At 34.4% G+C, this 14,855-nt stretch overlaps 1 protein-coding gene across 4 annotated transcripts in view; it reads right to left on the reverse strand.

Annotated features, from left to right (window-relative positions):
• The window catches only part of LOC105671037 (atrial natriuretic peptide receptor 1), a 91,428-nt gene that overhangs the window by 11,384 nt on the left and 65,189 nt on the right, over nt 1-14,855 (reverse strand). For all 4 annotated transcript variants that reach the window (XM_067352852.1, XM_067352851.1, XM_067352850.1 and 1 more), the window contains 2 exons: nt 4,224-4,373; nt 1,873-2,065 (listed from right to left, as the gene is read on the reverse strand). In XM_067352852.1, the coding sequence (XP_067208953.1) occupies nt 1,873-2,065; nt 4,224-4,373 (343 nt within the window). The remainder of the gene's footprint in view (nt 1-1,872; nt 2,066-4,223; nt 4,374-14,855) is intronic.

Below are 14,855 nucleotides of genomic sequence, written 5' to 3' on the forward strand. Positions count from 1 at the left end.
GTAAATTTATTTAAATTTACTTACCTCTCATAGTTTTCGTTTAGATTGCATGGATTAGTTATGAGAAAGAGATGTTGGAGAAAAAGAAAAGTCTGCAAAAATGGTGCTTTCGTATTTAACAAAGACATCAAGATTTTAAAAAGTTTATAATAACAATAAAATTAAATAAACGGACAAAATGAAATAGACGGATTAAGAGAGATATATTTAGAAGTATTATGAAACGGAATACGCGAACAAGAATCCTACAAAAAGAGATAAAAGAGAGCAATTTTATTTCTCGTAGAACTGCCTTCAAAGACTTTTGCAATTATTGAAAATATATCCATAAAATAGTTACAAAGCTTTTTAAAAAAAAAAATTGTTACACACACGCATGTAATATTAATTAAAATTTTATTTCAATTTCTAGCAAAAGATACTTTTTAAATCTATTCAAAGTTGTACGGGGAAAAAAAATAAATTTCCAAATTCATTATCTAAATAAAGTTATGACAACTGCTTAGCAATTCATGTTTAAAACATTAATGAAAGTGTAAACGATAAGTAGAAGTGTAAAGTAGAAGTCTCTATTTACTTTTGATATTTAATATTCTATAAAAACGAATAGAAAGTTCAAGGATGAAAAGAGCAAGAGAAAGTTTAATCCGTAATTAGAGGAAAGTAATGGGGTTTAGCAAAACCAACACACTGCAATAGAGATAGGATATATATAGCCACGGTAATCAAATAGCTATCATGCGCTCTCACTCTCTTTCTCTCTTTCTCTCTCTCTCTCTCTCTCTCTCTCTCTCTCTCTCTCTCTCTCTCTCTCTCTCTCTCTCTCTCTCTCTCTCTCTCTCTCTCTCTCACTCTTTTTCTCGTTGTATCAAGGGATGCTATTTAGACTGTAAAATTATAAAGACTTTGGAAACTAAAACACTAGCGCTCTTTATTGGTTAAAAATCCTACGCGCCTTTACGCTCGTTTAATGCAGTTATTTCCATTACGTTAATTAAATAATCTTGTAAAGTGTCCTCTCCTTCGGCAAAAAGTGTTGCATTGCCGCAACCCACGCAAATTTGTTTTATTATATTCTACTTTTATTGCGTTTTTATTTAGATACTCTATATTAATACTTCCGATACATTTATGTATTGTATTTCTTTTCTACCATCCATCGTTATAATTTTCTGAAGACACGTAAATGTTATTACACGGCAGAAAGTTTCGAGTCCACGCACGGTAATCGCGTTCTTTTCAAAGAAAATCACTCTCCTAAGAAATCAAGGGCCATTTATCCTCCAGAATTGCCACGCTTATCTATCTGTCACGCGCGTTCATCTTAAGGGGTCAAATATCTCACTATAGATTCTAAATAACGCCACGTGGAGCACTTTGTAAATATAGCATCGGGAAATCTTGAGCTTGATTCAATGCGAAATACAGCGTGTTGGCCGAGCAATATGTTGCTCAGGATGATCGCTCACTCCGAAAGCGGACAATGCTGGAAAAGTGTAGGAGGGAAATAACTATAAAAGAAAGAAGAAGAGAGAAAGAAAGAGAAAAAAATCAAGAAAAAAGAGGGGACTGGTGCAAAGTTTCTTAATTGAAGAAGTCGGACTTTCGCGAACAAAAAAACTTGTCGAAACAATGAACAAGAGCATCCATCTTTTCGATAAAACTGCGCCGAAGGAAGCTTGGATATTGTGAACGTAAAGCTACCGCACGGTTTACAGTGCCTCGTTTGCGAGCGAAAGTTTGCCGGCCGGCACCGGTAGTACTCCGGCTAGCGCTAACTTTATTACTCCGTTAAAATATTCATCCCTTTAACAAAGGTTAAATCATTTCCATATTACATCCCGGATTCGCTTAAGGCAAGTCAATACTTACCTTGTAAACGTCGAAGTTCTCGATAATTGAGTCGAAACACGTGTAGAGGTCGTTCAGCAGATCGACCACCTGCAGAGGCGTACTCTCGGCTGACAGGCTCGTGAAACCCACAATGTCACTGAAGTAGATTGTCACTTGATCGTATGTCTCGGCGATTACACTTTGTCCAAGGATCAGCTGCGACGCCACTGATCTGCTCGCAGAAGAAACACGTATCTTTCGCAAACGGTAATAAACGGAAAGAAATATAAGAATATATTAAGAAAAAGGATGATTTTGAGGAAGATAGTACAGCAAAATGATTTTAGCGCACTCGGATCCTCCAAAATATTCAATTCCAATGATAGTTTTCGTGATAAATTAAAATTTTTTTAATATATGAGAAAAATAATAATTTTTTCGATAAGCTTTGCTGAAAAAATTAATGTTATCACTATTTTGAACTGTGCGATAAAATAAACCTTATAGAAGTTAATTTAAAAAACTGGGCAAAATTAACGTTCTCTGTATTTCTATTACTTTCTCTAAAATATGTTACAAAATTTTAATTTATATCATATATACTTTTTTATGGGAGCAAAAGTTTTAATTTATATGTATGTACTTTTTGAGATTAAAAAAATTAACATGTGGAATTTATAATTTTTTCACAAATTCTGTAAAAAATCTTGATGTAAATTTTTTCTGTAAAAATTATTTCAATTAAAACGAACAATGAAGTTAGTTCAATTGCGGGTATAAGTTCAGTTTTGGTTATTTCGCAAATATCAAATTTTCCGACACGCATTTCGTGTCACAGTGATATATCGCGATACAATATCGGTTAAATGTGACACGGTAGTTCGCTAACTGTATCACGTTCGACAAAAGAGTTATCGTCCGCGAGGGACGAGCGATGATAAAGTTTTCGAAGCTCTCAACAAAATTCCCTCGTTCCTCACACAGCCCTTTTATCTTTGTAAAGTTCATTAAGACTCACGTATCTACTTGTTAGCAAGCAGTTAGACGAGGCACGTTAACCGCGCAAACGCCGCAAAATGACATAGTTTCATTTGCGAAACGCGAACTTTCGGTGCACATACATATTATCCTCCCTTTGACGAAATCCCGTCAAAGAGAAATGTTTTTGACGTGTTTACATCCGCGATATTCCTGTTGAATTGACTACAGCGCGGATGACGTAAAAGGATGACGATGATATTCTCAACGTTGCTGTCTAAAATCGCGCTCGCAGAAATATGTAATGTTACCGTGCAAACGGAAAACTCTGATTGCGTTATTATGCCGTAACAACCGCGGAATAACTATGCCAATGAGATGCTACATGCGTCGCGGAAGTTGCTTGGGTCAACAAATTATTTCGAGACTCCTTACATTTTGCATCGTCCCAGCCACCGCGTGGGGCCTTGAATATAAATTAAAACGACACAGTTTCCCGTATAATTACGTCACAGTTTTGCAAATTATATTTCATGGTGACGCTCTTAGGAAATTATCCCGTTCGCTTCTTTATTGTCCTGTTGCTCCTGTCATACGCACAGAAAGCGATTAACTTTTTTTTTCCCCGAGATCAGTTTCAATTTTAAGGTTGACCAAGTTTCGTTAACCATCCGTCTGATTGTGCCCGGCTGCGTTCGAGCAAATCAATACCACTGATTTATTCCATTTCCATATTATACCGTTCAATTTTGTACCGTCTGTGAAACGAAGGAATCCTTTCAGCCGTTATTTTACATCACGAGTTTTTGCGCTTTGGTGTAAAAAAATATTATATTATATTCTCAATTGTTATTACCTTCGTTTGCGTTAATTAGCGGTTTTAATTCGACTCGGTAGGACGAGTGTTTGTGCACATTTATATCCAGTTGATTTATGTCCGAATTAGATTAGCATATTTCTGCCATTAAAGCTCGGTAAATAATTCACGTAGAAAAAAATGGCGCTGTCATAGATGCAGTCACGAAAGCAAGCAAAAAAAAAATCAATTCGAGTCAACTGTAAAGCAAATTGAAATTCTTATAGAATTTAATTAACCGAATTATTCGAATCATTCGGTTAAATAAACAGTATTAAACTATCATTAACTATGACAGGAAATTCAATATACAAAACAAATATGAAATGCATGGCAAAGATAATGCATACATATCCGGGAGATTGAAATATTTCGAATCAAGAAACTCGTATCCCGGATTTCTCCCGAGCATCCCTACGATATGACTACTTGAATATTTAGAGCCTTAAAGCCAAACACGAGAGATGCTCGAAATGAATTCGCCGCGAGACCTCGCGGCAAATAAACTGGCGATCTTTGAGAAAACTCTACTTTATTCGCGTTACGCGGAACTCACTTAGGTAACAACTGGTAGAGGAGTTCTTCACATTTGCGTTTTTCCTCGAGATAGTCCGCCGTGCGTTCTTCCACCAACGTTTCTAAATTCGTGGCGTACTGCTCCATGCGGGATAGCAAATTATCCAGGATATTGCTGCTTTCGTAATCCCTGAAACAGCCAAATGCTCTTCATGTTTAATTGTAACTTCGGCAGCGGGAAGTGGAATAGTAAAAATAGAGCGCAACAGAATAAAATATTAAACAGAATGTCGCGTGATCGGATATCGATAGTGAGACATCGATATCTGTCATTAATTACGAGCGATGAAGGGAAATTCTTGGATTTAATCGCGAGCTAGAGCAATATTGTTTGTGAGAAGCTACCCTCTCTAACGCCGCTCTCAAGTGCGTGGAGGATAGGACAACCCATAATCGAGACAGCGAATCTTCGCAAAGACGATTAATCCAATAGCCGCGATTGTGGTCGACAAACGTCATACCTGTGTACATCGCTCAAGTATAGGAGACCGATATTGAGAATTGTTTTCGATCGTAATAATCAACTCCCAGTGAAATCCAGAGCTAAGATAACTACTTCATTTAAAATATTATTAAATACAATCCTTGGTTTCACGCAAATAGGTATAATCTTTCAGCAATATGATTTATGAAAGAATAAACGATTGAATCAAATAGAGAAAACATTTATTTTTCTGTTTAAATATTGATCATTAAGATATGAAATCAGAAAACATTTTTGCTACTATAATACTTATAAATTTTAATTTCACTTACAATCTGCAAAAAATCCTTTTCGTAATAAAAAAAAATTTTGCAGTTTTTTCTGAAGTACAAACATGCACGAAAAGAAAGAATAGCCTCTAATAGACTACTAGCTTTTTAGAAATAATGTCTGAAGTTTCACACAGAATTAATGAGTTGCTTTTCAATTTTCTTTAGCATAAAACACTGCTCTGCATTAAGAAAAACAAAGAAAATATTATGCTTTCTATAAAAAAGAAAATCTTAAAATACACAACAAAGATTTAGACATTATGCGAAAAAAAAATTCGGAACAAGTTTCCGAAAAGTCATTAACAAAAATTGCAGAAATTCATTAAGTAACAATAAACATCATAGTAGGTATATACACATATATTAAATTTACAAAAGTAATAATTAATATTTTTGAATTAATTAACAGAACTATTAATATAGAAAGAAATAATAATGATAAAAATAAAAATAATAATTGCCGCAATTTCTCTTTTAAAATATAATAAAATAAAAATTTTCACGATCTAGAATTTCTTGGTGATAAAAAAGCCGATTGACTATAACTTAGAAATATTGATTCCATCAGAAACTCATATAAGTTCAGAATGTCAAGATTTCTTCGCCTACTTTTGCGGAAGAATGAGCAAAACTGTTTTTGGTAGAAAAGGTCTACCTCTCGAGGATTATCAGAGTAGACTGACACAATACAATACACATTCCGGGGATAATAGAAAAGGACGTGTCAAATCGTCGACACTCGCTGAAGTATCATTTAGTCGTTGTCAAACGTCAGCTATCAACTGTTCGGTCGGATTTCACTGGATAAAATAACGACATCCTTGATAGCAATGTTCACTGCTGTACAGATTTTCGGGATAAGTTTTCACATGTGCAAATATAATTTTGCTCTGCAAAGGATTATGATGCGGATTAAAAATACTGGATCGTCGAACGCGTTTGTTTGCGAACTGAAATTTTTCTGAATAATATAAAAAATAAATCGCGATTGGTTATTTAGCAAAATAATGATGAATCGTGCGTTTAGAAATTTTATTTTAAAAGACTTGTCCGAATCAATACATCACGTCATTTTATAACAGCAATTTATTAAAATTCATGATTTAAAATGCGTTTTATATCATCTTAAGAACAAGCAGCTTATTGCAAAATTAAAAACGCGACAGAAGAGATTACAGCTTTTATTGTGCAAACAGATGTATAAGTCGACGCTATCATTATTATCTGCATAATAACGCGCACATCATTTATTAAAAATTAGCGATTCATTTAATATAGAAAAATTAAAAAATGCACATCAAAGAGACAAAAATTAATGAAATTTTTATGCCTTCGCGGCTTCGTCCAATCTCATGGGTTCAGCGAAATGCGATAGATTCCCGCGGAGCATGAAAACTAATTGGATCAATCAGTTAAAATTTTATTTTAAAGTATCTGAAATTGTATCTGCAAATTAAGAGGCGCAGCCTTATTCAATAATAATCCATCAAAATAAAAGTTTTATAAAATATGCAATAAATGTGTTAACATTTCCATAAAATTGTCACGCGCGGCGCAATGTAATTTTATAAAATATGTTAAAAAATAGTTATTTTACATAAAAAATTAATTAATTAATCTTTAATCAATAAATTAATCTTTTTCATTAACAGAGAAAGATATATTTTATTTTTTACATGAATAATATATTTTAGCGTGTAATACTCTTTCTTGCAGTAGCGTATCAGTGATAATTAATATGTATATAAAATATCTTAGATTAACCACATCACGCGTTAATAGCAAATTTCTGAGATTTCTCACATAAAAAGGATATAAAAATTAATATGCGACGTGCCTTTCTGCTCATGAATTTTTGATAATCTAATTGATCAACTTTAAACACTTCGCATTTAAAAAATTCCTATAGTCTCGACATTTTGATAAAAGATTTTTGTCTCCAAATAATCTCAGGAATCCACTATTAACGGGAGACAAGATTAGTCTGGGATCCGTACTTTATTAAAATCATAAAAAAAACAAAATAATCTTAATGTAGTCCAGTCTACACTTTACAGCGCATAAAATATACTAATTTTATTAATAATTATAAGACTGGAAGATTCAAACGTGGATAAAGTTAATTTGTAAAACGCGTTAATTATTCATGTAATCGAGTGTGCCGAAGCTTTTCGCTTGGCTTCATATAAGCAGAAAAATTCGATTTTGTGCACCAGAACTTTTCTAAGATCTTGAATAAATCCGCGAAGTTTGCGCGCACATTACTTTCTCCAACAATACCTCCAAAAGAACTTGTAAGATTTTCTTTTCTTACTCTGATCTTTTTCTCGTCAGCGAGTAATGTTTTTAAAAAAAAAAAAAGTATTACTGGCTTTGCCAAGTATTTTCTTCCCTACTTTGAAAATAACTTTTTCTATATTTCACTTACAATTTTTTCAAATAATATTTTCGCTCTGTACTTGAAGTGATATTCATAGAAATTAATCTTTGACAAGAGGAACGTACTTTACTGCTTGCATTAAATGTTATGTTTTATTTTGCAAATTACGGATAGCTGACAGCGATGTAAATTTCTCCGTGGATGAAATTCAAACAGAAAGCAAGGAAACCCTCTACTTGGTTTACTAGCAGTTCGTGACTAAAATGATAAGCAAATTGCTGCTCTACCACGCCGCTCTACAGCCACCGCTCAATTTGCGAGACGGAAAATTTCTCGAAAAGTATCCATTTTCCCGAGATGATATCTGAGCTTTACATAAAATATTTCAATTAGCAGTATACTATATTAAGTAAGCAAATATTTTACATAATTAAACAATAATAAATATATACAAGCGAAGTTTAGGAAAACTCGTGAGACAAAGCTTGTAAGATAAAACCAGAAAATTGGACACAATTATAAGCTACATCTCTGTGATTCTCTGGCACATAATTTATAATAAAACTCAGGAACATATAATGAAAGGATCGGAAGACTTGCATTTCACTTCGCGACCTTAACATGATACAGAGGCTTGCGTGGGCTTGTTTGCGTAATTTCCTTACGAAGTATCGAACGCAATTATCTCGTTCAATCTAGTTCACGACTTGCAGCGTAGCGCACGAGTAAGTGCGGCAAAGCGCACGTGCGCTAGCGTTAACGACAGGCCTATCTCTGAGCACACAGAAAATGCACGTGTACGTAGCTGTGCAGGAAGTCACGCCACATAATCGTCTTTCAAAGAGGTGCCGTAATCATATTAGTGTTGGAGATTGGTGCGCGATGCTCCAAAATGCAACTCGAGTGCCATCACTCCAAGACGATTTTATGGCACTTTTCACTGATGGCCGATCAATGATGGTTATTATAACTTCTATAAATATTAAATTGCTTCAATCAAATGCCTCCCACGCGATAAAAAGACGATGTTATATGTTTCGTTATGTTTCCCTTCTGAGAAAAACTATCTTTAAATTGATACAAAAATATATATGAATCAAAAGAAAAATGCAAAGAGCTTGAAACTTAATTGACTTAATTGACAGACGCGACATAAGAATGGAAAGGAATATATTAATATCATTTTTTTTTTCCTATTAAGCACTGAATTTACAATGCTCTCAGAGTGAAGAAGTAACTAAAAATTAAAAATTAGAAACCATACAGAGATTATGGCGGGCTCTTCTATAATAATGAAAATACATTAAAATATGAGCTAGTAGAGCCAGAGCAGGGTTTTTAAGTGCTCAATTATTTATTACAAAAGCATAGTACAAACGTTTCGACCATTGTATTTGGCCTTCTTCAGTGTACATTGGATTAAATTAATTTAAATTTAATTAATTTAAAAAATTCTTTAGTAACGTAAAAGATATGTAAGAACGCAAACGCATGACAGGTATGCTTACAAGGAAACTGACCCAAGTGTCGCCCTCTGATTTTGACGAGCTTTAAATATGTTGTAAAGTATTATATCTCATAATAAGAGACACGTATTTTTTTTTTATTTGCGTTCTCGCACGTTTAGGATTGAAACAACTCCTACAAGCTAAAGCGGTCTATTTGGTTTTGACTGAATATCGTCAAAACTGTAAGAAATATCAAAAAATTCGAATAAAAGTTGCGTGGTCTTTTATGAGCTTTATAATCGCGCAACTGGATTTTTAAAAAATTTTATATTTTTTAATTTACCCCCAAAACATGAGAAGTAGCGAAGGACGAAACTGTCTTTTATAGTCGCTTTGTATTATACAAGTTCTTGTTGTACATAATTGAAACTTTTTCTTCTTGATTTATTGTCCAATATAAATTAAATAAAACAAAATGAGAGCTAGCCCTAACACGATCCACAGTTCGCCAGTCCTGTCAGATTCAAAATCGGAGTTCGTTATAAACCGAAATAAAAACGGAAGAAAAATATAAAAAATAAAAAATAAAAAGCTTGATGCGCATACTTCAACTCTTATTACGAACACAGATGTTTTTGGAAGTCAAGAACTTTAAGAAATTAAGCATTCAGAAGTTGGTCACGATATAAAAATTAAGCTGTATTGGTCATTTCTCATTTGTTACTTCGTCAACTTTCGGAGAAGAACAGGTACAAACATAAAATCAGAATAGGGAATACCGGGGGGAGGGGGGGGGGAGCGTGGGAAGGATAGACAATAGGGAAGGGAAGAGGGTAAGAGTAGGAGGCGAATTAATCAGGCTAAGAAATTTTCTAATAACCGATAAATAACTGTCAGATAATAGTTCCGTATCGCTCTGTTTGTTTCACCCAGAATTCTGTCTTTTGATATGAGCCATTTCAGATATCAACCTTTTACTGTACGAGGATACCTGGTACTTTCACCCCGTCCCATTTAAATTCATGGTTCTACTCCATTCTATGGTTCGAAATTGCAGAGGCAATTAAGCTTCTGGCGAGAGACTCTCCAGAGCCATTAACTATCATACTTATACTCAGGGCATACTTCTGGCAAGTATACTGATATGTATTTTGTGTTACGCGCGATAATTGGCTTTCGAGGATAAAACACCTCACAGCGCTCGTGATTATAATTGTGTCGCTAGGTGCCGAAATGCTCCGATTTCGCCAACTCACGCTCTCTTTTCTGCTGGACCTCGCGAAGTGAGGACGATAGCGAGCGTGCGAAGTGTATTACACCGGCGGCGTTGGTAGATTGTAAATATATATATAGATACTCTTTTACAAGCCAATTAACACAGTGGTGTTTTAAACTGCCTCTCATCATCCGCCTAACAAAGAAACTTATCATATACAAATGACGAATGATTAAGAATACATTTCCTCCATCAAGAGCGGATTCGACTGTAACACTTTCAAAATTATAACTTGTCAATGAAGTCAAGCGCGAACAAGGCGAACCGCGGGGCATGCGAAGGAAACAATGTGATGTTTGACATTGTACAAAAGCGAATAGAGTGCGCAGCGTAATACATATGTATATCACATGCATACGCGCTAACGAATCAAGGCTTCTATCTCGCACGACCACCTTACTGGTTGCAGCCACGAAACGATATTAACTGCACCTCCATTGTTCGCAAGCCGCAAAAAATAAATTACGAAAAGCGAGGCGTACTATCGAATCAAATCTCGTTTGTCTTCAATAGGCCGCTAAAGACGTGCAAACCACATTTCAATTAGCGTCTCATGCGAAAGATCTATTAAATAGGACACGTACGCGTACGTGCTAAGTAATCAATCGCTCCTCTTTAAGCATATCGGTTTCTGTGACAAAGTCGATGGAAACTCTTGCTCGTGTATGTTATTCCATTAATGAAATGCACAGTATTGCATGGAGAATATCCTGAACTAATTTAAAATATACCTTTCAAATGAATTCTTTGAGGAATTTATTTCAGAGAAGAGATTATTAGCTATTTTTCAATCTGTAAATTTAATTAAAATTTTTATTTACATGCGGCACTTTTTAATAATATAGAAAAAAAATTTTATTATTCTTTCCGAAATTTATGTTATGTTCGTGCTTATTTAGTCTAAAAATTGATTTTATATTTATTAAACATATCGCTTTATTTTCCTTATTTATTCTTAAAGTATTTTTATTATGAAAATTTATATTGCACGACATACTTGTGTAACAATGTATGTGATAAAATGGAAAAGAAAAATATATTAGCTGATGGGGCTCTCGGAGCGCTCAACATTTTATAAAACGTTATGAAATATTTTTAAGATCAATTTTATAGTTCCTGAAATAATACAACAGATAAGTTTATAGGACTTCTCCTTTGTGAAGAAATATTAAATATTCCTCGCACGCATATTGTCGTACTGCCATTATAGAATATGACGTGATTTATAATGTAATATTGGCAGGAGAGTCATGCATAAAAGCCTAAGGCCTCTTACGTGGGAGTCAATCTTAAAGAACTCGTGAATAGAAATCATATCCTAAGAAAGACTTTAAGAACATGGTCTCTCCATTCGGTTATCTTATTGTCTAGGTACATATATATATATATATATATATATATATGTAAATAAATAAATAAATTTTGATGACATGTAACAAATATGAAAAAAATTCTACTCAATTACGTCAATGATACTGCGTGTTTCTTTCCACTTTTTCCCCACACGAACATTTCTTTTACTGCAAAATCTTTTCCATCTTTAATTTAGCTATCTTTTTAACCACATCCTCGTGTCTGTCGAGTTTGAAATAAATTTTATTTTCCAGAATTATGGGAATTTTTTTCATCTTTTTCGCATCTTCTGTCGCATGAGTAATTTAATAACTCACGTGAATGAAATCAAAAAGAAGAGAACATACTCCGTGTCGAAAGACAGATACGAGTACGAATGAAAAGTGAAATAAAAAAAAAGTATATAAAGAGCACGCAGAGTCGCCGCTGTCGCGAAGTTCTTGTCTTTTCATCTGGCTTTAATAATTTCCGATGCGCCGATCAAAGGAAACGTTTCCGTTGCCGGGGCACTTATTTAGTAACGGTGAATTTTCTTTTGGCCTCAATTCCCCGGTCGGACCGAAAGGCACATAGCGATTTCGTTTTAGAGCCGCGACGAGCCTCAAGAGTCTCCCGATAATAAAAATTTCCAGGAACGATGATGTTATCGTCGCGAATTCGGCTCTCGACATCCTGATGAGCGGACGAATCTCGACGTTGCTATCGTCCGCTTTAATCTGCCGCTGCCAATCACACGATTCGCTGCAGCATTGAACACCGAAGCTCTGCTCAATGCCTCGCGTGCGCTGTATACACATCCGATCGCCTTTGCGTCGGTATTCATTCGTGCATGGAGTGGCGTATTTCAATCGAATGCGCGAGGATTCGACTTTCCGCGGTTCGGGTGCGAGTACGAAACCGTCGCGAAATGGAAATTCTCGGTAATATCGAGTAAGTGAATGTAATGGAAAACTCTCCTGAAAAATGCGAGCGTAGAACAAAATGCGTAAAAGCTCTTGTTCTCAATGTAAAAAACAAAAAAAAAGGAGCAAAAGGATATTACGTATTTGTCGAATTTATGCCAACGTCGCGTATATTGCGATCATATTAATTTTATTCCCATGTCCCTTCCCCTTTCGCTGTCACCCCACATTTATGCGCTTCGCTCTCTAAACTTGATTAACAGTTGCGCAATATGCCATGCTTTACTTTGTTAGAGACAATTAGTTTCTCGAATATTAATTTCGAATAATATAGGTGCTCCGTTTCCGAGAAATCTCCGCTTGTAATATATTTGCACAATGTATTCACGTGAGAATAGTTCTAAATCATTGCTTAATAAGCTGCTCGTGTATTATGTGTAAAACAACAGACTTGTCGATCGAATGAATAAAATTTAATCATATATTGAAGCATTAGGTATCATTAGGTATCTCATTCTCTAATTGTAAGATATTAAAAATTCGACGAAGCTGAATAAATAAATAATAATATATTTATTCACTCAAAAAGCTCTGCAGTGAACAATAATCAGCGCATTAAACGTATGATAACAATATGCGTAACAATATTGCCTGACTAATAAATTATGCTAACATATATCTCTGCATATGTAAGCATGTAATAATATTTTCCTGAAGATAGTTCTGCGTCAATTAATGGAAAATTGCGAGCATATATTTGTAAAGTTATTATTGCAAATTTCTCTCTACACACGATATAGCATAAAATTCCAATTAATAATAATAAATATCTTTGTACACAATCCAGTGATTAAATAATTAAACTGAGACTTTATGGAAAGAAAATTACAATAATTATAAATTCATAATTAATTTATCTTATATAAAATATATCCTTTCAGCTTTGATACAATAAGTGATAACTACACTGGTGTGATTTACAGAAATTTTCTTTTACAACTTGCAGAAAGTGTGTCACGGACATCTTTTGAATATTTTTGATGTTTTCATCGCTCGCTATGCTAGGATTTCTGATTCGAAAACAAGTCTGCGTGTTCGATTATATATTGTATTCTCTCGATTTAGTTATAAAACTATTTTCTATTCTCGAAATTCAAAGTCCACTGAAAAGGAAACGTTTCAAAGACATCGAAGATATTCAAGAATCCGTGATAAACTCTGCAAGCAAAAGAAGATTTCCGTAAGTCGTTTCGATTATTAGTTAACCGTACAGGAAGGACGTATTTCGAATAAACTGATTTTAAATATAATCATTGTAATTTTTTTAACTAGTCTCATTGATCGCTGAACTATATATATTAAATTGCTCATTTTTAAACAATGTAATCGATATTAAAAAGATTATTTTTTATTTTATTATTTTGCTGAGACAAATTCGATTTTATGTCAATAAAAAAAGTTATTAGATTTTGAAATTCTCCTTAGCATTCTGAGCAACAGTTCCTGAGTGTTCAAGCTTTAGAGAGTTTAAAGGGATTCTCCGTGCTGTACAGTGTCACCCGTAGATGAGTATCCCGACATCTCCTAATATTGTTACAGCTTTAGAACTTTCGCGAATACTATATATATCAAACGTTACCCGAAATAGGATATATCCAAATTTAATTCTACCGAGATAGTGTAATTCGATATCCATTTATCAAAACTGTGCTAAGTCATGAATCTTGGAACAGGGGATTAAGATTCTTAAGACTTCCAATCAACAATTAATAAATCAAACGCGGGCGCTCTTAATGCTCTGAACATTGAGATAAACACGAATTTGATTTAAACGTTTATCATTTAAGAACGGGTTCGAATTGTATTAGTTGTACATTTTACATTAATTATCCGTGGCATTTATCTTTTTAAAAACTATAGATAAATATTGCGTGCCGTTTACATTCGCACCGTGTAACCGTACGCATCGTGTACGTAAAATCAATAGTTTTAATAACGATTTTCGCCAATATGTCTCTCAAATTCTCACGAAAGTCAATCACCGGGCGTCACGCCGATCCAATTCACGAGTCATCTGGCCGCTGTCGTTGAAAATAAAAATAAAAATTGTCGAGTGCTTCGATAAAACCACGTCAAAGTTAAATGAGATCGGAAGCTCTCGATCAATCGTGGCGATGAGTCATCGATCGAAACGGCCGTCCGTCGAAAATATCGGATAAACATCGCTTGGATCGCTTTCTCATCATCGGAGAATCCTTATTCACTGAGAGAAAGGTGAGAAAAATTATCCCGCTAAAAATTATGCAAAACAACGCCATTCTCCTATCTCTATCTCCTTCTCTATTCTTAAATCGCATTTTCTCGCAAGATTACGTCGCAGGCTTTGATCGGAAAGCAACGATCGAAAATTTAAAATTTCTCGTCTCTACGAGATATGCTTTTAACTTATATCTCTAGTGGAAAAAAGAGATTCGCAATTTGTATATATATCTTCGAG

The sequence above is a fragment of the Linepithema humile genome, chromosome 4, assembly GCF_040581485.1.
Source record: "Linepithema humile isolate Giens D197 chromosome 4, Lhum_UNIL_v1.0, whole genome shotgun sequence".
NCBI classification, from domain to species: Eukaryota; Metazoa; Arthropoda; class Insecta; order Hymenoptera; family Formicidae; genus Linepithema; species Linepithema humile.